This window comes from Panthera pardus, unplaced genomic scaffold (assembly GCF_024362965.1).
Source record: "Panthera pardus isolate Hobbes unplaced genomic scaffold, ASM2436296v1 HiC_scaffold_26, whole genome shotgun sequence".
In the NCBI taxonomy this organism is placed as follows: Eukaryota; Metazoa; Chordata; class Mammalia; order Carnivora; family Felidae; genus Panthera; species Panthera pardus.
In genome coordinates, this window is record NW_026526832.1 from 250,699 (window position 1) to 273,414 (window position 22,716).

The 22,716-nt window shown below is 43.1% G+C and overlaps 2 protein-coding genes across 4 annotated transcripts in view; one reads left to right on the forward strand and one right to left on the reverse strand.

Moving 5' to 3' along the window:
- Positions 1-7,551, reverse strand: part of SUCLG1 (succinate-CoA ligase GDP/ADP-forming subunit alpha) — a 42,097-nt gene extending 34,546 nt beyond the window's left edge. Inside the window, exons 1-2 of one of the 3 annotated variants that reach the window (XM_019443163.2) lie at positions 3,974-4,006; positions 2,568-2,721 (exon numbers count right to left, since the gene is read on the reverse strand). In XM_019443163.2, coding sequence (XP_019298708.1) covers positions 2,568-2,721; positions 3,974-3,991 — 172 coding nt within the window. In that variant the 5' untranslated portion in view covers positions 3,992-4,006. Of the gene's footprint in view, positions 1-2,567; positions 2,722-3,973; positions 4,007-7,072; positions 7,198-7,417 lie in introns of those variants that run through there. The other 2 variants (XM_019443169.2, XM_019443179.2) reach the window with 2 other exon arrangements.
- Positions 7,552-7,653: 102 nt separating this feature from the next.
- The window catches only part of DNAH6 (dynein axonemal heavy chain 6), a 241,924-nt gene continuing 226,861 nt past the window's right edge, over positions 7,654-22,716 (forward strand). The window contains exon 1 of the mRNA XM_053890890.1: positions 7,654-8,070. Within this exon, the coding sequence (XP_053746865.1) occupies positions 8,052-8,070 (19 nt within the window). The 5' untranslated portion in view covers positions 7,654-8,051. The remainder of the gene's footprint in view (positions 8,071-22,716) is intronic.

The following is a 22,716-nucleotide window of genomic DNA, read 5'->3' on the forward strand; positions in this document are numbered from 1 at the left end:
TCTTCACATCTGCCCTAATTCTAGCCCATGCAACCCCTTGGCCTCAGATCATCTAACCAGACACGTGCACCTGCATAGTAAAGATCAACATGTCACAGGAGATCCCAGATAAGGAACCACTGACTACTATATGCCTCTTTTTCCAAAATACTGCTCCGGGACATGTAGGTCAACTGAATGAGAAATGCTAGCAATCAAACAGTCTCTGAAACTCAAAGGAAAACCTGAGGCGCCCCAGCAAGCCATGATAGTGGTACTCCATAATCACCAAAAATGCTCTTTTAATCCCAGAAACTCACCCCACCCCAGAGGAGCCTGCCCTATCTCTGGCCTTTTACACCAAGCACATTCTCCCAGATACCATGGCTGTGAGGAGGACCTAAGTACAGAGGCTGACTGTACTTCATAGTTCTCCTCACCTTCATCTGTGCCTCCTCTACAGCTTCAGGATGGAAATAATGCCAAATATGCTTATATTCCAAGCAAAACTCACCGAAGTCTTACTTCTATCATTCTTTTCCTCATCCTTTCCTACTTTATAATATCATGGCCCAGAATCGCAGGCTGGAGGCTCCCTAAGAAAGCAGCCTCTCCTCATCCCCACTCCTGAACCTCTTTCCCTTCCTTCCCACAATCCCACCGATCTCTTTCATTTGGCCTGGCAGAGAGCAAGCGACTAGCTGCTGTAAACATTAAATCTGTCAGACCAGCTCTATGCATGTTCTTTCCCTACTTGATTACCTCTCCACTCAAACCATCAATCAAACGCCCAAAGTAATGAAAAATAGTCTATTCTACTTCTGCTGAAGAAAGCAAAGTGGTTTACAGCACAGATCTTCAATTGTCCGTCCACCACTAAAAGGTGCTCAGTCACATTTTGGTTTTAAATGCGAACCTGACCTCTATAAAACTACCGAATAACTAGAGAAAGCGATTTCGTAAGGTTAAATCAAGAACACAAGGCATACACGAATGGTCCCACCATCTTGCAAATACCTTTCACCTTTCAATTAAGAGAGTCAATGGTACTCAACTCCCTGAGAATTTCACTTGCATTAATTCATGTAAGTTCACATTTAAATAAAACATTGGACAGTGAGGAATCCTTAAGTCTTCACATGACATTCATGACTTGTGAATATAATGGGGCGTGTTTAGGGGATCTGAGATTAAGAAGAATGGAACCTGCAAACACTTTCATGTGGTATACAATACTTATGCCACACACTATGTACGGATGGGTGCACACAATCTGCTACTTTGTTTACTGCCTTATTTCTCAGAAAAATTATTTAAGGTTAAATTTAGTTCAAGATTATTTCAAGTACCATCTAAATACTTTAGAACTTCTAACTGTAAATGCCATGACTATAAGGCCCGTGTCTTGTATACCATAGTGTCTCCCATATGGTAAAGTGCCTTACAGAGTCGCGGTACAACATATGTTCACTGAATTTCAGGACAAGAGACAGGGTCTATAAAAAACACACCTCTATCAAGCTAAATGTCACAAGTTCCATCTCATTTTTCCTACTTAACAGGAAAGAAGGGGAGAAAAACCTACACTCATTTTTGTACATGCAAAGATCACAGGTTTCCCTAAAATTCTTCTAAATATTGCACAGAAGTCCAGCCCTAAATGCTGCTAGCAGTCCTCAAAGCTTTTATCTTAATCTAGTACAAATTCCATACTAACCTTTTTTTTTTTATTAAAGCAAATAGAATCCAGATGCAGTAATGTGATGTAAATAGACTATTTCACAACAGGAAAAAAGAAAGAGCTTAAAGCAAAACATACCATAAGTAGAGATAAGGCAGTGACAGACCAGGAAGTGTTTTCATAACACATTAACAGACAAGGAATTAACTTCAGCAACATGAAGCACCAACAAGGTAGAGACCAAAGCCTAACAGAAAAATGGATAATGGCCATGAACAAGAAACACAACTAAAGACAGACAAATGGTATATCAACAGATGATGAGCTACCTAACTTAACTAATGTTAAGAAAATGAGCATTTTAGGGGCACCTGGGTTGCTCAGTCAGTTGAGGGTCTGGATCTTGATTTCAGCTCAGGTCATGATCTCACAGTTCATGAGATCAAGCCCCAGGCCGGGCTCTGCACTGACACCACAGAGTCTTCTTGGGATTCCCTCTGTCCCTCCCATGCTTACATGTGCACACCTACACACAGTCTCTCTCTCAGTCTCTCTCTCTCTCTCAAAATAAATAAATAAACATTACCGAAAGAAAGAAAGAAAGAAAGAAAGAAAGAAAGAAAGAAAGAAAAGAAAGAAAGAAAGAAAATGAGTGATTTAAATTACATATTAGGGCAGCAGGAAGGCCTGAGGTTCGCCACCAGGAAGAATTTCCCAATGGTGAAGGCTGCAGCTGCCACACCTTGGACCATCTCCAGGGAACGTGGTGGTGATGCTTTCTCTCCAGGTTCTTAGAAATCGGGCAGCCTAACCTTGGGACTGGATCCCAGGAGTGTCTGAAAAGGGCTCTAAGGAAACAGAAAGGCCTAGGCTTGAGTTCATGCTCTGCTGATCACCAGCCATCGACCTGGGACAGATCTTTTGATCTCCCTTAACCTCAGTCTTCCCAACTGTAAATGGAATAACAGCTGCCCACAAGGATTCTGTGATGTTGTTATGAGATGATGCTTGTAAACTGGGTAGCAAAGTGGCCGGTATGCTCCCCAAACTGGGTTAACATCCTACATGAACACAAAGGTAAGTCATATAATTCATATTTTAAGATAAGTCCAATGAGAAATGTTTCATATATGTCCTCATGCATATCCTATATGTTTATCTGTAAATATACTAATCCATGTCTACAAATATTATGTAGTATATACACATATACTTGTAACTTTTTACCCTATGAAACATTTTTAAAGGTGCAGCCTCACTGTGAGAAAAATGGGGATAGTAATATTATGTGCCTCATAGGCAATATGAGAATTAAATGAGTTCATAATATAAAGAGCACGTAGAATGATGCCTACGGTATAGCAAGTGTTATTTCACTCTTCGCTATCTATATCATTATGATTATCAATGCAGAATGAGAAGACCACACTGCTCTGAGGTGTTCTTTGTGCCAAGCTATCTGCCAGGTACTAGGGATTCAGAAGCCAACAAGATGGGCTCGGGTCCTACCCACAAGAAGAGTCCTACCCTGTAAGACAGCTAAACATTAAACAAAGAAACACAAAACTACACGAGTTGCACTGTAACAAAGGCTATGGAGGAAAGGGGCTGAGTAATGAGAGGGATGTGCCTTCAACAAGGGTGATAAATTTGTATCATCCAGTTAGCCACATGCTGAGTCCTCTTCCCCAAAGAGAGCAACCACATCATTTATGAAATGGCTGTGAGATGCATGATGAACCTATGGCCAGAGAGTGCCTGTCCAGATGGGACTCAAACCATAGCCTTTTTGACCACTCCCATGCTCCCAACCAATAATCAGAGACTCTGTTCATGAAAATACTCCTCTTCCAAATTACCTCACAAACTGGGTTCCTTGTTACTCATTTATTCATGCATGCACTTATGAATTTAATAAATGGGTATTTACCAATGGTATATTATATATATGTATAAAATATATACACTATCGTGGTCCCTGCCTATAGAACTTTATAGCAGAGTAACTTGGCAGCTGCTAACTCTCAAACCCCAAACAATCCACTACTCAAATGTGAAATTACATATTCATTTAATATTTACTTACAAATGAAGCTTAGCTGGCCAAAAGTGCCATATTTCATCAAATCTAAAATACTACTGAAGTACTATTAAGAACTAATAAGAGAGAAAAAATGCTGCCAATTTATTGTAGATATGCTCAATTATAAGACACATCTCAATTTTAGAAATATTATAATGTAATAAAAGGGGGGGGCTATAGCAACAACACTCCTGTCCTTTGGTAAAACGAGACTGTTTTCCTATACTTACGGAAATTATTTTGAACATCCCCAATTATGCTTCTGTGGAAAAATGAATTTGAGGTCAGAAAATCACATTACTTCCTCATGGCTACGCTGGTACACTTAGATGAAGACCATTTCATATTTCTCAAATAGAGATTTGCTTCTCAGATGCAATGGCAACAGATACTAATATCAGAAACATCACTGCTGAGGGTCCCCTTTCCCCAACTACACTTCCGAATATTTGCCTGATTCCAAAATCAGCTTACACAACTTGGCAAACACATGAAAAAGGCAGGTGGCATCTTTGAGCAGGGTAGTCACCTCAACAAAACAACAAGGCTGCCAAAAATGAAAAAAGAATGAAAATTAAAAAGAAAAGGAGGGGTGCCTGAGTGGCTCAGTTGGTTGAACATCCGACTCGTGGTTTCAGCTCAGGTCATGATCCCAGGGTTATGGGATCGAGCCCTGCATCAGGCTCCGGCATTGGGCATGGAGACTGCTTAAGATTCTTTCTCTCTGCCCCTCTCCCCGGCTTGAGCTCAAGAAAGAAAGAAAGAAAGAAAGAAAGAAACAAAGAAAGAAAGAAAGAAAGAAAGAAAGAAAGAAAGAAAGAAAGAAAGAAAGAAAGAAAGAAAGAAAGAAAGACAAGAAGAAAAGAAGACCACAGACCACAGCTTCAGAAGGGAACTATAGTGTCACAAAGCATGTACTAGTAAAAAGAATACTACAGAGTCAGAAAACCTGAGTTCTAATATCCATTCTGATATTGGGCAGGAAACTTTCTGAGTTTATTTCCTCATTTGCCAAATAAAGACATGACACCAGTTGGATTGTAAAGTTCACTTTCTGGCATTAAAATACCATAATTCAGGGACTAAAAATACTGCCTCCTGTTCCCTATTTATTCTACAAGACCCAACCTACAGGAATCCCTGGCTTGTGTTTAAAATGACCTTGTAGGAGCCCCTGGGTGGCTCAGTTGGTTAAGCGTCCGACCTCGGCTCGGGTCATTATCTCGCGGTCCGTGAGTTTGAGCCCCGTGTCGGGCTCTGTGCTGACCGCTCAGAGCCTGGAGCCTGTTTTGGATTCTGTGTCTCCCTCTCTCTCTGACCCTCCCCCATTTATGCTCTGTCTCAAAAATAAATAAACATTAATAAAAATAAAAATAAAATGACCTTGCATAGCTTTGTGTTTGTTGAAACACTTTACTAACTCAACTTCAAATGTGCTTATAAAATCGTTAAACTGGCTCATGGAAGAAACCTTCCTTATTTTTCATTTTATTTTCTTTCCTCACTTCAACTGGATTCTTTCCCTTTTTTCATAAACTATAAAACTGGTTTGTTCTTGCTTTGTTCTTTGGGTTGTTTGGGCTCAAAAATTTCTAAACATTCCAACAGGGCTCTAGAAGACACCTACAAAGTGTTTGAGTTGGGTTTTTTTTTTTGTTTTTTTCCTAAAGCAAATCAATATTGCAACACTTGCGACCTTCAGCACAAATGTACCCTTCAGTTGCTACTGAAACTTAAGAGGACAGAGGAAACAAAATTCTCTAGCATCTCTAGTTCTATTACTAACCTCAGAGCATAAATAAGTTCTGACCACGCTAAAAAAAAAAGTTTGCTAGGTGGAACTGTTGTGGCTGCTGTTTTACTAGTGAAAGTGGAAATGGGTTTAAAAATGCGGCCTGAGTAGATTTGGAGGATTTAGAGGGATTTCTGCACTAAACACTATAGTCTGTAACCCCTCTAATATAGGAGATAAATTAGTTTAGATCTCAGACTCTCAGATTCTTAATAACAGATTGATCACATGACTAGGATAAATGAAGACCATTTGAGCAACAGAAAACTACACCTGATGGTTTTTTAAGGCCCTGTGTAGGAAAAAAGAGCTCCCAGTTCTGTGAGCAAAGGGTTACTAAATATTGGTAAGCGTGGATTAAAGATCCTGATTCTTTAGACACTTCTCTTAAGACTCTCCTCCTACTAAGACAGCAGACCTACCTGAGGCTAGGATTTTTCAGAAACTCAGAGGAGCAGGACCCCAGGTGAGAATGACATGGCTATAATTAATCCCTTTTTCTCTTCTGCTTACAATACATTCAACTGTCCTTTAAATTATACACAAGAATCTCCAGAAAACTTTCCCAAATAAACCCAACTTTTTCCTACTTGCCAAAGTTATCTAGCCAGATGTGTGTCCTACCAGATGTGGTCTGGTTAAGGAAGTGTAGCTATTAAGTGCATACTCATCCTCCCACACTTTTGGAATGTAATCTTCTCAAGAAATGAATTAAGTCTTGTCCAATACTCAGTACAAACCGAATTAGGAGTGAAGTGTAAGAAAGGAAGAATAAAACTATCGCTGAGTGTGTATTACATCCCGGGTACCTTATATAAATTGTTTCAATAATTCTGCACAGTGAGCCCAGATTATCCTGTACTTCATCATTTCCAGGATGCACATTTTTTCACTTTTCAAGATGTTCTAAATCTGGATGCATCTGACAACTCATAATGGCATGGCACAATTTTAATTAGCAATCATTTTCTACTGTTAGTAGTAGACAAAATAATGGTGCCCCATACAAGTGATGATGTCTCACATTCATTAAAATATTATTTTCATGGGATTGGAAACAGAAATTGAGAAGCAGATTCAGAAAAGTGCCTAGGGTTACTACACAGACTGTAAGGGACTAACCAGACTTCAAATGTGATATGGTTAATTTCAAAGTCTCTTCCTATACAGTCAACCTAACACAGAGACTTTGAACACAGCAAGAATTTTCAATAGTCAGCATTACTCAAAGACTAGCAACCTTGGGTATTAAATTTTCAGGAACCGAGGAGTCCACACCGCCTGGTGGAGACACTGCAAATAGTTGGTTAAGGTACCAGCCAAACCTAAACTTCTAGGAGTCTTCTGGGCTATGCTGACTCTGGGGTGCAGAACCCAGCTTTCTGCTAAGTCTACAATCTACAGGGAAAAAACAAAAACAAAACCAAAAACAAGCGGCAGCCTTACTCCCTCTCCCCAATTTGCTGAGACATTCTTCCCCCATCTCTCAATCTAGACGCTCAACTCTCCCAGCTGAGTTCATCCTGGACCACCTCACCTCTCACTCCCAAATAGGGGCAGTCTAGATGCCGCCCCCATCCGGCCATTCATCATCGCGGGCGCTAGAGCATGCCCCCAGGTCTGCAGGGCTCCCAGACCCGAATCTTGGCTCGGCCACCCTACTTAGGCCAGCAGCCCAAGTCACGCCCCCCACCCCACAAAGCTCCAGCAAAGCTCCTTCCGCCCCAGGAGGTCCCCGACGTGGGGCCGCACTCTCGCGGCTCCCAGGCCCCCGCTGAGGTCCGGCCCCGGAGGGCCCAGCCACGGCCTGGGCCGGGACGTTGGGCCCGGCGAGGCCAGGAACTCTCGGAGACCTGGAGGAGAGAGTCTCGGCTGGACTCACGGAGGAAGGAGCGCGACAGGAGGCGGGCGGCTGCCAGGCAGCTGCTGCCAGAGGCCATGGTCGCAGTGACAGCGGCAGCGGCAAGAGCTGCGGTCATCCACCAATGACACTCCCAGGCCCCCGGGGACCTGGTAGGGGCCGAGGCTCGAAGAGGAAATGGGTGGCCATGGCAGTCGCCTAAATGAATATTCCGCCGCAGAGACTTCGCCAAACATTGGACACAGTAGGTAGAGGGGAAAAGAGGTCTCTTAACGGAGAAGAGGACATTAACTCAGCTGCTCCCCGGAAATGTGGCTTTAATTCAACATTAATTACAACGGCAACTTAGGAAAAACCTCACGCGAGGCCGGTCGGCGCATAGCATTGTGGGAAATGTAGTTTGGTGGCCTCGACTTGTTTGTGGTTTAGGTGGAGGCGTGCGGGAGGGGAAGCGAGCGGGAAAGGGGATACTCAGACCCAGGAGATGGGGTGGCAAGAGGAATGAAGTGCGAAGAGCAGTGCAGAACTTTCCGTATCCTTAAACCAATCTGGACCTTCGTTTATCTCGGCTGGCATACGGAGAGGCCAATATTATTCCTCACCACATACCCTTGTGAGGACCTGGAAGAATTACCGATGGTAACAATGTGAGTTCATGCTATTGTCCAGTGAAGGTAAGGAAATGACGAGAAAGACCAAAAACTACCTTACTGACACTTAATTTCTTGGAATATGGATCTTTTGGTCAAACAAGCTATCATACAGCCTTTGACTAGCACTAAGTGAATGAGTGACTCTTCCCTGGGGATCCTGGAACATTGAAGTTATAGATCAAATGTGACTGCTCCTTTTTAAACAAACCGGTCATTCCTGTAAGTGGTTTAGAAGGAAACTCAGAGTCCAAGAGTCAAAGAGTAAACAGATAAAGTAATCTCTCTCCCTGCTTCCAAACATGATCTGAGGTTCCTTGTCATTCTCATCAATAGAATTATGATAATTTACTGACGTAGTAATTACAATTTATACTGAGCTATGCGATGTATGAGTAGGATTACCCAACAGAGATTTCCCAATATTTCTTCTAGGATCCAGATATTGTCAGTCCTGGGTTGGACTTGTCTACTCACAAATCCCTCCCTTATCTAATGTGTTATGTTCTTGCGATCATGTATTTAAATAGTATCAGTGGTGGGGTGCCTGGGTGGCTCACCCCACCCAGATTGAGCCAAGGACTCTTGATTTTGACTTAGGTCATGATCCCAGGGTCATGAGGTCAAGCCCCACTCTGGCTCGGCACTGAGCGTGGAGTCTGCTTAAGATTCTTTCCCTCCCTCTACCCCTATCCACCTGCCCATCAAATGAAATAAAATAAACAGTGGTTTCCAAATAGGTCTAGTATGAAGACTCATTTTCAAGAGCAAAGTTCTTCCTAAACATTTACATGATGATAGTTATGTTTTTAGTTTTATTTAGTTGGTAAAATGCATGATGACAAAAAATAGAATTCTGGTATGATTGTAATGAATTTTTATTCCCACAAGACACGGATTTTAGCTTGTTTTGTACACTGATGTATCCTCAGCATCTAGAACAATGGCTGGCACAAAAAGAGAACTCATTATTTGTTGAGCATTATTTCTTGAATTGACAGATAAGAAATAGCATATACATTTATTTATTGAATCCACACACAAAGTTTGATGGTGTTTCAATCATTCAGAATAACTACACCTCTGCCCCAATTCTATAGCTCATTGATAGGAGACAGTTGCACTAGACACTAACTGTACTACCTATTTTTATATGCAGATTGGTTTTGGAGTCAGACAGATCTGGATTCAAATTCCCATACTGTTGTGGGCTGTGTGACCTCTGGTTTTTCTCACTGAGATGGGTATGAAAATCCCTGTCTCATAATAGTGTTGTGAGCAGTTAATGCTCTTTGTACCTTATAAACATTCAGTAAATGGTAGTTATTATCATTAAAGATAAGAACTTTCATCTTCACATGGCAGGATGATGTCTTGAAGTTCCACCAGATGTGGAATAGGACATTTCCATGTGTGTCCAAACTTTGGCTAAAGCCCCAAAGATGAGGAAAAAGGCCATAAGTAACTCCACATTCTAAGGAGGAAAGCCTAGGAGATACCTTCCTCAAGATTGTGATAAGAGTAGGACAGAATTGTTTTTGGATTCTCCCACTCACACCCTAGCAACTCAAATAAGCAAAAGACTGGAATTCATTGAATGAGGGAATTCTGAGTCATGAGTTGTCCCCTGAGGTTCCCCTTTCCTCTCACCCCACCAGACAAGTTCGTGGCAAAGGGCTCCTTACTAAAAGGACTGGCATTAAATCAAGGCTAAATCCTTGCAGAACTGCAGAAGTTCATGAACCTACTCCAGTGTCCTAAAGTAGATCTAGTCAAAGAACATTCAGGAAAAGTTGAGTTTGGATGTCAGACCTAAACATAAAGCCTAATATCTGCTTCCTGTCTGGAGAACTCCAGGCAGGAGGCTGTCTAAAACAACCCTCACTTGGAGGCAGGGCATTGTTTGGTATGGCAAGATGTGTAATAATCCCATGGGTGAAATTGATGCCAGGAAAGAAAGCTGAGCTTCCCCCTAAGGATCTCCTGCTGGGACAAGGAACCATAGCATAAAAAACCATGGAAGATTCCCCCCCTCCCCAGGGGCAGGAGGGGGACAGCGTAGGGGAGAGGTTTACAGGAGGTCAGCCAAAGAGCATATAACTCATCAGGATACTGTGCAGATGGGGTTCCCTAGGCAGGGTGGGAGGAGAGGAGCTACGGAGAAACCCACAGCATTCCAGATCATAAAGACCAGAGAGAACCTCAGATCACCCCATTTAAGAGATTTTATCCAAACCTCACCCCACCCCTGCAGGAGCCAAAAGCAAGGGAAGAGGAGAAGGAGTAAAAGAAGGAGGAGTATACAGACCTTGACTCCTTCCCAGCTGCAGGTTGTGGAGCCATAGATCGCACCAGACATTGGAGGGGGTAAGGAGCTTTGAATTAGGTATAAGATTTACATTTTTGAATTGGATTTAATGGGACTTAGAATTATTAATTTTTTTTAATTAAGGCTATTTTCCCCACGAATAAAAATCCAAAAGTTACAAAAAAATTATATAGTGAGAAATCTTTCTTCTGTTTCCCCACTACCCAGTTCTCCCAGGTTAAATCAATATTATCCAATTTCTTGTGTAGACTTCCAGATCTACTTTGCACACATACAAGCATACATATGTATCCATTCTCCTACCCCCCCACATCACCCTTCTGTGTTGCCACTAATGTGGGAAGAAAAGGGGCCAAAACAGGACTGGTGGGGGAGTCAGGAGACCAGCAATCAAGGTGACTACTATCCATGCTGGCAGTCCCACGGCCGTGTCTTTTTCTGCTTATTTTATTCTGAAGAACCAAGAATCTTGCAGCCAAGAATCTTGACAGGTCTGAGCTAAGTAATGAGGTTCAAACTATTGGAACAAAGTCTCTCATTTGCATTATTTTTAAGGAAATAAATCAGCTCTTGTCACTGATCTGTATACCCCAATCAGACCAGAAAAGAGAATCTGACCAAGACTCTGGTGGATTCTTTAACTGATAAAGGAAATACGGATTTGTTTGTTTTTTTTAATATATAGAAGAGGAGTTCTAGTTCTATATTTTACCTTGATTTTAATATGAGCCCCAATTCTTCCAGGATTTCAAATCCATCTTCTTTCACCAGAGTTTTGTCTAAATTTCTGGTGGAATGTTGGGGTGAGTTGGATGAGGCAGAAGAAGCATTTGGTCCTTTGTCCGTACAGGCAGCCCCTCATGTGCATCCTTCCATCTCATTCTCAGCTAGTGCTGTATCATCCCTTCCTCCTATTTGCAATGCTCCTCTTGGTCTGGCTCTACCAGCTATTTCTGGGCTCTTCTTAGGTGCGTGAGAACCATTCAACCCCTCTGGTGCTGTGCTGGACCATAGCTAACATCCCTGCTTGCCTAGATGCACCGTTTAACAGAATCTTGTAACCATTCTGCTTGCTTTCTCTCTCATCTGTCTCTGTCTCTCTCTGTTTCTGTGTCTCTTTCTTGAGAGCAACAAGTTCCTGGGCTATGGGCCAAATTGTCTCCCCACCCTCCAAATTCATATGTTGAAGTCCTAGCCCCCCTGATGGCTATATTTGGAGTAAAGAAGTAATTAGGGTTAAATTAGGTAAATTAGGGTTAAACACCAATATTATTAGTGTTCTTATAAAAAAAATACAAGAAGGGTGCCTGGGTGGCTCAGTCAATTGAGCATCCAGCTTTGGCGCAGGTTATGATCTCACAGTTCATGGGTTCGAGTCTCACATCAGGCTCTGTGCTGACAGCTCAGAGCCTGGAGCCTGCTTCGGTGTTTCCCTTTCTCTGCTCTTGTCCCACTAATGCTCTATCTCCCTCTCAAAAATAAACATTTTAAAAAATCATTAAAAAAAAAAAAAAAAAAGAAATACAAGAGAGCTCCCTCTTTCCACCATGTGAGGACACAGCCAGAAGGCAGCCATCGGCAAAGTAGCAAGAGAACTTTCACCAGGAACCAAATTGGCCAACGCCTTGATTTTGGACTTTCAGTCCCCAGAACTGTGAGAAATTTCTGTTGTTTAAGCCACCCAGTCTGTAGTATTTCTTTATGGCAACCTGAACACACAAATACACCCTGCTTCGTGTATCCCTTAACTCATTTTGGTGATTCTTTTGACTACTCACCTCCCTCCACCTTCAAGTAGGGGGACTTGGGGGGGCGGGATCAATGCCTAAGCTCTCCTGGCTCCCTGCTCATTTCCTAGCCTGGGATCCTTTTCTGGTCTTGGAAACATTAACTCACATTTTTGGTCCAAATCTAAGTTGTTTCTGCCATTCTCAGGGACTTTGAGATACACATTCCTTTCCTGGGGGCAATTGAGAGTGCCAGAAATAAATTGGTAAGGGGAAGGAGTAGAAATATTTAGAAGAGGGTCAAAGAAGGAGCTACTGGAAGGAAAAGCATCAGTTAATGTTACAGATTACCTCCCTGCTGCAATCTGGGTGCCCCAAAGCTTTGTGTGTATTCACCTAGGCAGTCTGACTGCCATGTGGAAATGGAACAAAAAGAACCTTGTCTAGTGCCTTAGCTAAAGGTGCTGTAACAAAGTACCACAGACAGGGTAGCTTATAAACAACAGAAATTTATTTCTCGCAGCCCTGGAGGCTGGACATCCAAGATCAGGGTGCCAGCATGGTCAGGTTCTGGTGAGGGTCCTCTTCTGGGCTGGCCCTTCTATAGCCTCACATGGCAGAAAGAGGACAAGACAGTGCTCTGAGTTCCCTTTTATAAGCACACTGATCCCATTCATGGAGTTCCACCCTCATGACCCGATCATCTCCCAAAGGCCCCACCCCCTCATACCATCACATTGGGAAGTAGCTCTCAACATAGAAATGGGAGGTGGGGGGGGGAGCACAAACATTCAGTCCATTGCATCTTGGACTAGTGCTGCCAACTTCTTTATGGGCACAAAACAAAACAAAACTGCCAGCCTTCCAAAGGGAGAAAATCTTCTTCATCTTCACTGGCACAAGCACACTCAAAGAGAAACATATTGGAGCCAAGAAAGGCTGGGGCCTCTGGGGCTGATGAGCCAGCCTAATCCCTCAGGCTCCACTATAGGTGTGACTAATTCCTTCATAAAACAAATGTAGAGTATAGGAGCTTGCATCCTTCGCCCTACTTTATGGAAGATGGCACAACACAAATCAGAAACACTTGACCTCAGACACAGCTCCAGCTTTTGAAAAACTACAAGACATGAGTCACAAAGACTGGGGATTATTTTCATCTCAAGTGCAGCTTCAAAGAGAGGCAGAATCACACAGCACAATTCTAAGAGCCAACTAACACCACTGGCCGATTTGAGCGGAGGCAGACTCTTTCCCTCTCCCCTTATAGGGGAGAGCCAGCTTAGCTGTCTTGAGGACAAAGAACTTTCTGAAATGCACTTGCAGGGTCCTCCTGAAAGCTTATTACAGTTCTTTGAATGATCTATCCACTCAGCACCTGCAAAGGGGAGGTCTCATCTGTGTTAGATCCTCACAAGAATGTCAAGAGCTTCGATCTCTCCTTTAGAGGAAGTGGTTTCCAAACCTAATTTCTTTTCCCCATACTTGCTCCCTGTTGCAGATTTGGTGCCCTGAAAACCCTGTGCAAGAGTATGCTGGGGACCACCTCCTACAGAAGGGAAGGGAAGAGAGCAAAGTTGGAAGGAAGGAGAGATCCAGCTGTGGTGCGGGTCCAATAACAGAGTCTTGGCCAATGCCCTTCAGAATCGCCCTGAATCGGGCAAGATGGTCAGGCTTCTATAACCCCACATGGATTGTCACCAAGGTGTGAGTAGGATCGTGGCTGAGGCAGCTGTTTGCATTCAGAAAATTCCTGAAAGGGTTGGGAGAGCTGAGAGACAGCTGAAGAAGACTCTCAACCAATAGCACTCCCAGGTAGGAGGGCGACATGTCCTTCATTGAAGGAGACATGCCCTGCATCTGGGTAGTGCATCACAATACCCACCGGATGCCCCTTTCTGGGAGAAAGTCTGATAAGAAAGCAAGAGTCAGTCCTCAGCAAAACCATAAAGAAGACAGCTTGGTTTGAGTGTCCCTCTTAAGATTCCCCTTCTTGTGAAGACTGACTCCTTTCCTTTTCCCTAGAAAGCCAGTGCTTTCATGCTGCCCTGTGCTGGATCCCGCCATTTTCTCACCACCTCTAAGAACTTCTGCAGACATTGTCCTGTTTCTCAGGGATTAAATACACTAGGACTTTGCTTCTGTCTCTCAAATTACAGGTTTCTTGTGCATTTTAACAGAGATCACCTATATCTTCACACAAATTAGTGATTCATGTGGAGAATTTCTGGAATTATAGTCAGGAAAGCTGTTTTTCCACCCACCTCTGCCCCTTCTCAGATAACTTTCCTTCTTCATCAAATACATCTTCTAGTTCTCTCTCTGTGTGTGTGTGTGTGTGTGTGTGTGTGTGTGTGTGTGTGTGCTTTTTAATTTTTTGTAGCAGATGAAAATCCAGGATACCAGGACAGAACCAGATTCCATGAGATTCTGGAATGTAGCTGAAAACATTGTGACATTGTTTCCCACCCTACGGTCTAGTAGAGGGGCAAAGAAGAGTCCCAGGAATTAGTACTAAAAAGAGAGAAAAGCCCTGGGGCCCCTGGAAAAGAAAGGAGAGGGATCTTAGGACGCTGGTTGTGGCCTGAGAAAGGACTCCAAGGTGGAAGAGAGGGACCCATGTTCCTAGAAGACAAAGCACTCCACAAAAAACAACTCCAACAGCTACCAAGTGATGGCATCTCTAACTCAGGCTCCCATCACTCATCTGTGTTCAGCATTTTCATTGCTTGGGGCTGTGAAAGCCCCTTTTTCATTGGGGTTTCACGTATTTGTGGAGTAAGTGGCTAGTGTTGGGCTTTGAAGTCCAATATGACCTGACAGAATTGAAAAGATCTGCATGGACTTAAAAGGATGCACACCTTTCAATCCATTGTCTAACATGCCTTCCAAACTGTTACTTCATTCTCTAGAAAGATGAACCTTTATTTAACTTTCTTTCACAGTTAATACAAAAATAGTATACTTATTTATTATAAATTTTGCAGATAATTTCTACTTTGTGATCGATTCTTTTTGATATCATCCAAGTTCTCCAAGGTTAACACATTATTTTTATAACCAGAAAAAGAAATAATTAGCAGTTTTGGTTTTTTTATGAATGAAATGATGTGATTAGGACCCAGACTCTTAACTTACAGACTTTTGTCTGGTAGAGATGTAAATAGTTTCTATTCAGCAGAAAACTCAACCCTAAACTGTGTGGTATCATTGCCCCGTTGGATATTTCCCAGTTCTATATGTCTCTTGGAAATCTCTGTGCCTCACATTCCTCCCTTGTAGGTAGGGATAATAGTACTTATCTCATAGGTTTGTTGTGTGCATTAAATGAGACACTCCATATAAAACACTTGGAGAAGAGTCTATAATAGTAAACAATAAGTGCTGCCTGTTATTATTACAGACTCATTTAACTGAAAAATCTAGGGCATATCCTTCAGGTATGGCTCAAGTAAGTCACGAGATCTTGCATCCTCACAACTCCACCCAAATCCTTCACTAAGAGAATGCTTCTGTCTTGGCTCCTCTACCAAGAACATTGGGACTGACTGTTTGGAAAGACTCGTGTACACTTGTCAATGCAGGTGCCAGTGGGGCGGGCAGCAGCAGGCAGCAGGTGCTCCAGGCAGAGGCAAAGACACAAGAGACACCATTCCCTGGAATCTGGGTCCTGCTATCATGGATTAAGACCCTAAAGTCCTACACAGCCCCAGTAGCCCTGCTTATTTCTATTTCATCATTTTTTTTTAACATTTGTTTATTTTTGAGAAAGAAAGAGAGTGCGAGCAGGGGAGGGGCAGAGAGAGAGGGAGACACAGAATCCAAAGCAGGGTCTAGGCTCTGAGCTGTCAGCACAGAGCCTGATGTAGGGCTCAAACTCACAGACCATGAGATCAGGACCTGAGCCAAAGTTGGACGCCCAACGGACTGAGCCACCCAGGTGCCCCTCTACTTCATGATTTTAGGCTAAGACTTTCAAGTGCTTAATAGCAGTTAACATGGTATCTTTCCTTAAAAATGATTCTCTATGCATTAATTTTTTTTTTTTTTTAAAGGGGGACATCTGGGTGGCTCCGTTGGTTGAGCAACCAACTTCAGCTCAGGTCATGATCTTGCAGTTTGTGAGTTCAAGTCCTGAGTCAGGCTCTCTGCTGACAGCTCGGAGCCTGGAGCCTGCTTCAGATTCTGTGTCTCCGCCTCTCTCTGCCCCTCCTCTGCTCATGCTCTGTCTCTGTCTCTCTCAATAATAAATAAACGTTAAAAAAAAAAAAGATTCTCTATGAACTTAGTCCAAAGACAGGCAAGATGAAATGGTAAATAGGAAGGAAACAAGATTTAAAATGAAAACAAGTGAAAATACCCTCTACATGTTCACCCAGTTCTGGTGAAGGGGACCCAGCTCACAAACATATAGAACACAATATACATGGGCTTCACCATCAGACAGTCCAGAGCCCAAATCTCTGCCCTGGCACCCACAGCAGTATCACCGATTCCTCATTTATATGTCATGAAGCTCAGGGAGCAACTCATATGCTCTGCTTTCTTCCCCATATGCAGGAAACAGCAAGATCAGACATTCAGGTCTACCTCCCATTCTGTTCCTCTGAATGTTTTTTTTTTTTTTTTTGATGTTTATTTTTTAAGAGATGGAGAGACAAAGTGTGAGTGGGGAAGGGGCAGAGAGAGAGAGGGAGACACAGAATCTGAAGCAGGCTCCAGGCTCTGAGCTGTCAGCACAGAGCCTGATGCAGGGCTCGAACCCACAAACTGTGAGATCATGACCCCAGCTGAAGTCAGACAGTTAGCTGACTGAGTTACCCAGGCACCCCTCCTCTGAATGTTTATGACAGTCTTAAGGGAGCACAGAATGATCCAGATGGCTCTGTTACTCTGACAGAAATAGGTGACAGCAGTCCAGGCTGTGGAAGTCCATGTTCTCAGGCAGCACTGATTGCTAAGCCCCCCTCTCCTACTGAGCAGTGCCACAGTGACCCTGGAGTACTGGTTCAATACTAGTCCATGTATCTACCACCTTGCAGATCCATCATCCTCTGTTTCTGGTGACCCACACTTCCCAAACAATTGTCCCTCCTTTACACCTGCCTGTAAAAGTGGTCACATCCTGTGATCCCAGGTTGGTCCACCCTACCCATCTAAGGGAAGCTGTTTTCAAAGGTTCCCAGGTGATTTCCTGCCTCTGCCGTGACACGGATGGCAATTTCTCTTGCTAAAGAAGAGGAGAACCCCCCCCCCCCACACACACACACACAACGTACACCCACATATACATTCACAAATTTAATTTCTGGAGAGTATCCCTCTTGTATGGCTTCCACAAACCATACATTTTTTTATATTTATATATAAAATACGGATCATAACACCTACTTCCCAGGGTTATTATAAAGAATAGAAGAAACAATACATACCAAAAGTACATTGCACACTTCCTGACACATAAAAGCTCCTTCGTGAGTGTTAGTTCACCTTCCCTCTGATCCAATTAGTTACCTTTATGGTGTATTGACAGCCAAAACAAACAAACAAACAAACAAAAAGAAAAAGAAAAAGCTGACATGTAAGTAATACCTCTGAGTGAAATAGATGACCAAAGTTTTGGATCTTCCTGAAAGTGAAATGAAACCAGATAGGCAGGCACTTAATGTATCAAGCTATTGAATACAATGAACTCATTTTTAAAAAAAGATAGACAAAGAGGGGCGCCGGCTGGCTCAGTCGACGGAGCATGTGACTGTTGATTTCAGGGTTGTGAGTTCAAGCCCCATGATGGTTGTAGAGATTACTTAAAAATAAAATCTTTAAAAAATAATAAAAAGAGAGAGTACAATCTGTTGCCCCCGAGGAAGCTGAAAGCAGGTTGTCTTCCTAAAGCCTTAAATCCACCTGGGGGATTTGCCCAGCTCAGTTGTCCTCACTCATGATGGGCAGCAACCCCAGATTCACAACTCTGTTTTTTCCAACAACGACTGTCTTGAGGCAGCCCCTTGGGGCAGACTTGAATGTCTCTCATCAGGGTCTAGCAGATGTGGCTCTGAATGGCACTCTAAGCTCTGCAGTCAGTTTGTTCTCGTTGTCGGAGGGGATCCCAGTGTTCCAAGAGTGTGGCTTCGGTGTAGGGCTTGGGAGACCTTCCATGCCTCCCTTTCTAACTATCCCTGCAAACGGGACTCAGGTCCCCAGGAGGAAGCAGTTAAAAACGCGGGTGTCAGACAAGGGGGAGGTGGCGAACAAAGCAGTGAGGTCAACAGGTTTTATTTAATTCCATTTTATTCTGAAAGTTAGACCTGGGGAAACAAAACCTCTCTGTCACAAAAGCAATATAGGAACAAGAGTAAAGAGAAAGGACGTGCCCTGCGTCATATATTTAGTGATCAAGGATCAGCACACGCATCTCTTAACCTTGACTCCACCCTCGCCGAGTCAAAGCAAAGCTGGAGCCAATAGGAACCACTGGGGCATTCGCCCAGGGATGCTTCTTCAGGATCTAAGCTATCAGAATCTCCTAAATGAGGCATCTCAGGAATTTGTATTTTTAAAGACCTCCCCCGATGATCCTCATGTAGTCCCTGGCATTTGGCAACTCTCTGCTTTCTACCAGTAGTGCTTAGGAGTCCGTACCTGAAGCCTTGATTACACTCCTATGCCTGTTGCATACTACAAGTCAGCAGTGCCAGCAGGTGCTGAGGACAACAGAATGTTGCAAAGAGAGACTGTGTTTCAAAGTATTTACCAATTGGGAAACAATTAGAAATTGGCTCAGTCATGTTGGGTTGGTCAATCTCTCTCTCTTTGCTGCCTATGCCCCTGCCCCCGCTGTCCCTCCCCCCAACCATATACAGTCATCTAGCATGATCACAAGAGAATGACAAGGAGGACAGCAAATTTTTTAGTCTTTTTTTTTTAACTTTTATTTTGAAAGAATTATAGGTTTACAGGAAATGCAATGATAGTTCAGGAGGTGGAGGATACATTGCTACCACTGAATGGTGGTGAAAGTTCCGGCTTCCCACTTAGTTAATTCTGACCCCATCCAGGAAAAGAGGGGGAAGGGGTGCCTCATTACTGCTGGGTGGGGACGGAAGTCTAGCATCCCACATGGCTTTCACTGATACCCTTTTGGGGGAGGAGGAGCTTTATTATTACTGAGTCGGGATGAAAGTACCAGCCCTCCACCAGATCTTCTTGCAGGGGAAGGGGGGGGTGCACCTTGAGATAGTATGGAAGTTTAGGTCACCCACTTGGCCTTCGTTGACGGGTGGGGATGGGCCATGTTTTTTTCCATGGTGTTTGGCTAGGGTAGAGTGCTGTCTTCATCTGTTCAGAATACTATAGAAGTATACCATAGACTGGGTAGCTTATAAACAAGAGAAATTTATTTCTCACAGTTCTGGAGGCTGGGAAGTCCAAGATCAAGGGGTGGGCAGATTCACTGTCTGATGAGGGCTTACTTCCTGGTCATAGACAGATCTGTCCCTATGTTCAAAAATCTTCAATCACCATAGGATAAATGTTTGTGAGATACTATGTGCTAAAAAAAAAAAAAGTGAACACTGATTTTGCACAGTATCAACTTGGTGAGATAAAGTAGAAAATATTTTATCTTAACTGCTAGCACTTATCCCTGAGGTCTCTGACTTCACCCCCAAACTCGCTTTTCTGCCTCATTTCCCTTTACAGACATTAGCTTATCCTACACACATCTTTACACTACTGCACCTCTCAAACATTTCCTAATATTTTCACAATTCTGTGAATTGTAGCCCAATGCCTTGAGAGGTCATCAGTGGGAAATAAGCCTTAAATGGAACCAAGGTAAATTTGAAATTTAAGGAAAATGTAAGAAGCCATTGAAGTCTCCCCCCCCCCCCTGCCCCGGGACCCCAGGAACTTCGATTCCTGAGGCTGCCCTTTTCCAGCTATACTTACCCCTCAGCCTGCAGACTGCCTGTCTGTTACTTACCACACCTCAAGCTTCCTGCTGTTTAATCTGCTGTCACCTAGGTACAGTTGGGGGAGAGGAGGGAGGGGAAGTGCACACTGTGATTGCCCAAGGCCTTAATCTGCCTTACTACTCTGAGCTGGAAAAAGTATGGAAAGGGCTTCCAAAGAGAGGTACCTAGAGCTTGAAAAGTAGCTAAATTATCTTGTCTGCTGGTTAATAGCTAACTGGCTTGCCTCCTTTATTGCCCATGCAGACTTGGCTATCTTCCAGGTTTGCATGGCTGTTTGCCTTTCCCATGCAAGAAAGGAGTTTTCTTTCACGGCAAATGCAATTTAAGAACAAAACATTGAGCAAAGAACAAAGATGCCAAAGGAAACCGGTTCTACAAAACTATCTGGACTCAGTGGTCGAGAAGGAATTTAATGATTAGAACCAATCGATCACTCATTCATTCAACAAATATTTATTCAGGATCACCTATGTGTCTGGACCGATGCTCAGCAGTGAGTTCAATGGTGAGCAAGGAGGCTTTCTGAAACCTGGAAAGGTGTAGACTCCAGCTGGAGGTGCCAAAGGAGCCAATAACAGCCAGGCTCAGGTTGGACATTTTCCTTAGCTTCAGACAGGTATTTATTTCTCTTTATTCACCATGGACAGAAGTGGCAGATAGGGTCTGGGGCTCAGGAGACCTGAGATTTTGGTCCTGGTACTGATTAAGACTCTTAACGGTACAATTTTCTTTAAAGAAATTTTTTTAATGTTTATTTTTCAGAGAGAGACAGTGAAAGAGGGGAGGGGCAGAGAGAGAGACAGACACAGAATATGAAGCAGACTCCAGGCTCTCAGCTGTCAGCACAGAGCCGGACGCGGGGATTGAACTCACTAACCAGGAGATCAGGACCTGAGCTCAAGTTGGATACTTAACTGACTGAGCCACCCAGGTGCCCCAGAATTTTCTTTATGCATTAAGTCTCACCATCTGGCAAATGGTAACATGCATTTCTGCCCCTCCTATACTGTTCAGCACTATTATGAGGATCAAATGTGGACCATAGTAGAAGGTGTTGGGGTACCTGGGTGGTTCAGTCAGTTAAGCATCCAATTCTTGATTTCAGCTCAGGTCATGATCTCACAGTGGTAAGATAGAGCCCGCATGAGTCTCTGAGCTGGGTGTGGAGCTTGCTTAAGATTCTCTCTCTCTCTCTCTCTCTCTCTCTCTCTCTCTCTCTCTCTCTCTCTCTCTCCCCCTCCCTCCCTCCCTCCCTCCCTCCTTCTCCCCCTCCCCCACTTGCACACATACACACACTCTCTCTCAAAAAATAAAAAATAATAAGTATATGTTTATTTTTTTAAAAAAGAAGATGCTGAATAAATGGATATTATCACATTATCTAAACACCTCAAATTCAGGCACACCAGTTATAAGTGGCACTGCCTCAGCTATATAATGAATGAACGACAAAACCCAACTTATCCCTGCCAGCTTGAGAAACTGCAGTGTTATTCATGCCTCACAGCCACATGGAGTCTGGTTTGTATTGTATCCCTGGATGACAAAAAGCAATTCTTGCAGAGTCAATGAGCCATTGCCTCTGATCCTTGGATGATGCAGACAGAACTCAAATTTATTTCCTGCATTAAAGCCATAGACAACACAGGAAAGATTTGTTGCTAAATCTCAGGCATTAGCAGACACTCAGCAAATGATGCTAATGATGCTGCCTATGAATTAGGGGCCTGAAGCCTGCCCTTGATGAAATCCTGCTAGACTTTCACAAATGCAATTTAGGTCCATTGAAAGAAGCAGCCAGAGAGCAAGGACGGCCCCCTTTCCCAGGTCAGCAAGGAGAACTGAGGTCAGCCCTGACAGCCTGACACTGAGGTCTTTAGACCTGGTATCAAGTCCCTGTCTATGACGAAAACTAGAGGAAAACATCTCTGGGGACAAACACCCTACTCTAGGACATCATGACCCTGTGTGATATGTATACGCGTCAAAGCTGTCTTTTTTAAAGCGGTCCTGTCTCTTGTCTTCTTTGTTAACTGTTACACTCTAAAGACTCCAGCCCACTTTTATACTCAGTTGGGGAATATAAATTGGGTATTTTGTTCTTAGACATGAAAAGAAAATTATCCCGAGAAAATAATTCACATGACTATCATTCGTTATTTAAATATTTCTTGAAACCCTGTCTGCGTTCCCCAACTAGTCAGAGGACAGGAGCTACATTTTATAGTTCTTTTGGGTATCTGCCCTCCTACATCTCCCCCCCCCAGAACCCCCATTCCTACCCCTGTGTTGTGTACATAATAGGCAGTTAATAAATGCTTGTTAATAACTAATTGAATGTGCTATTCTTCCAGACAAAAACTTGAATGTTTATAAGCAACATTATTTATAATAGCCAAGAAGTGGAGACAACTCAAATGCCCATCAACTGATGAACAGATAAATAAAATGTGGCATAAATCTATACAGTGGAATATTATTCAGCAATAAAAACAAATGAAGTACTGATACATGCTACATCATGAATGAGTCTTGAAAACATTGTGCAAAGGGAAATAAACCAGTCACTAAAGACCCTATGTTGTATGATCCCTTTTATATGAGATGTCCAGAATATGCCTATCTACAGAGATGGAAC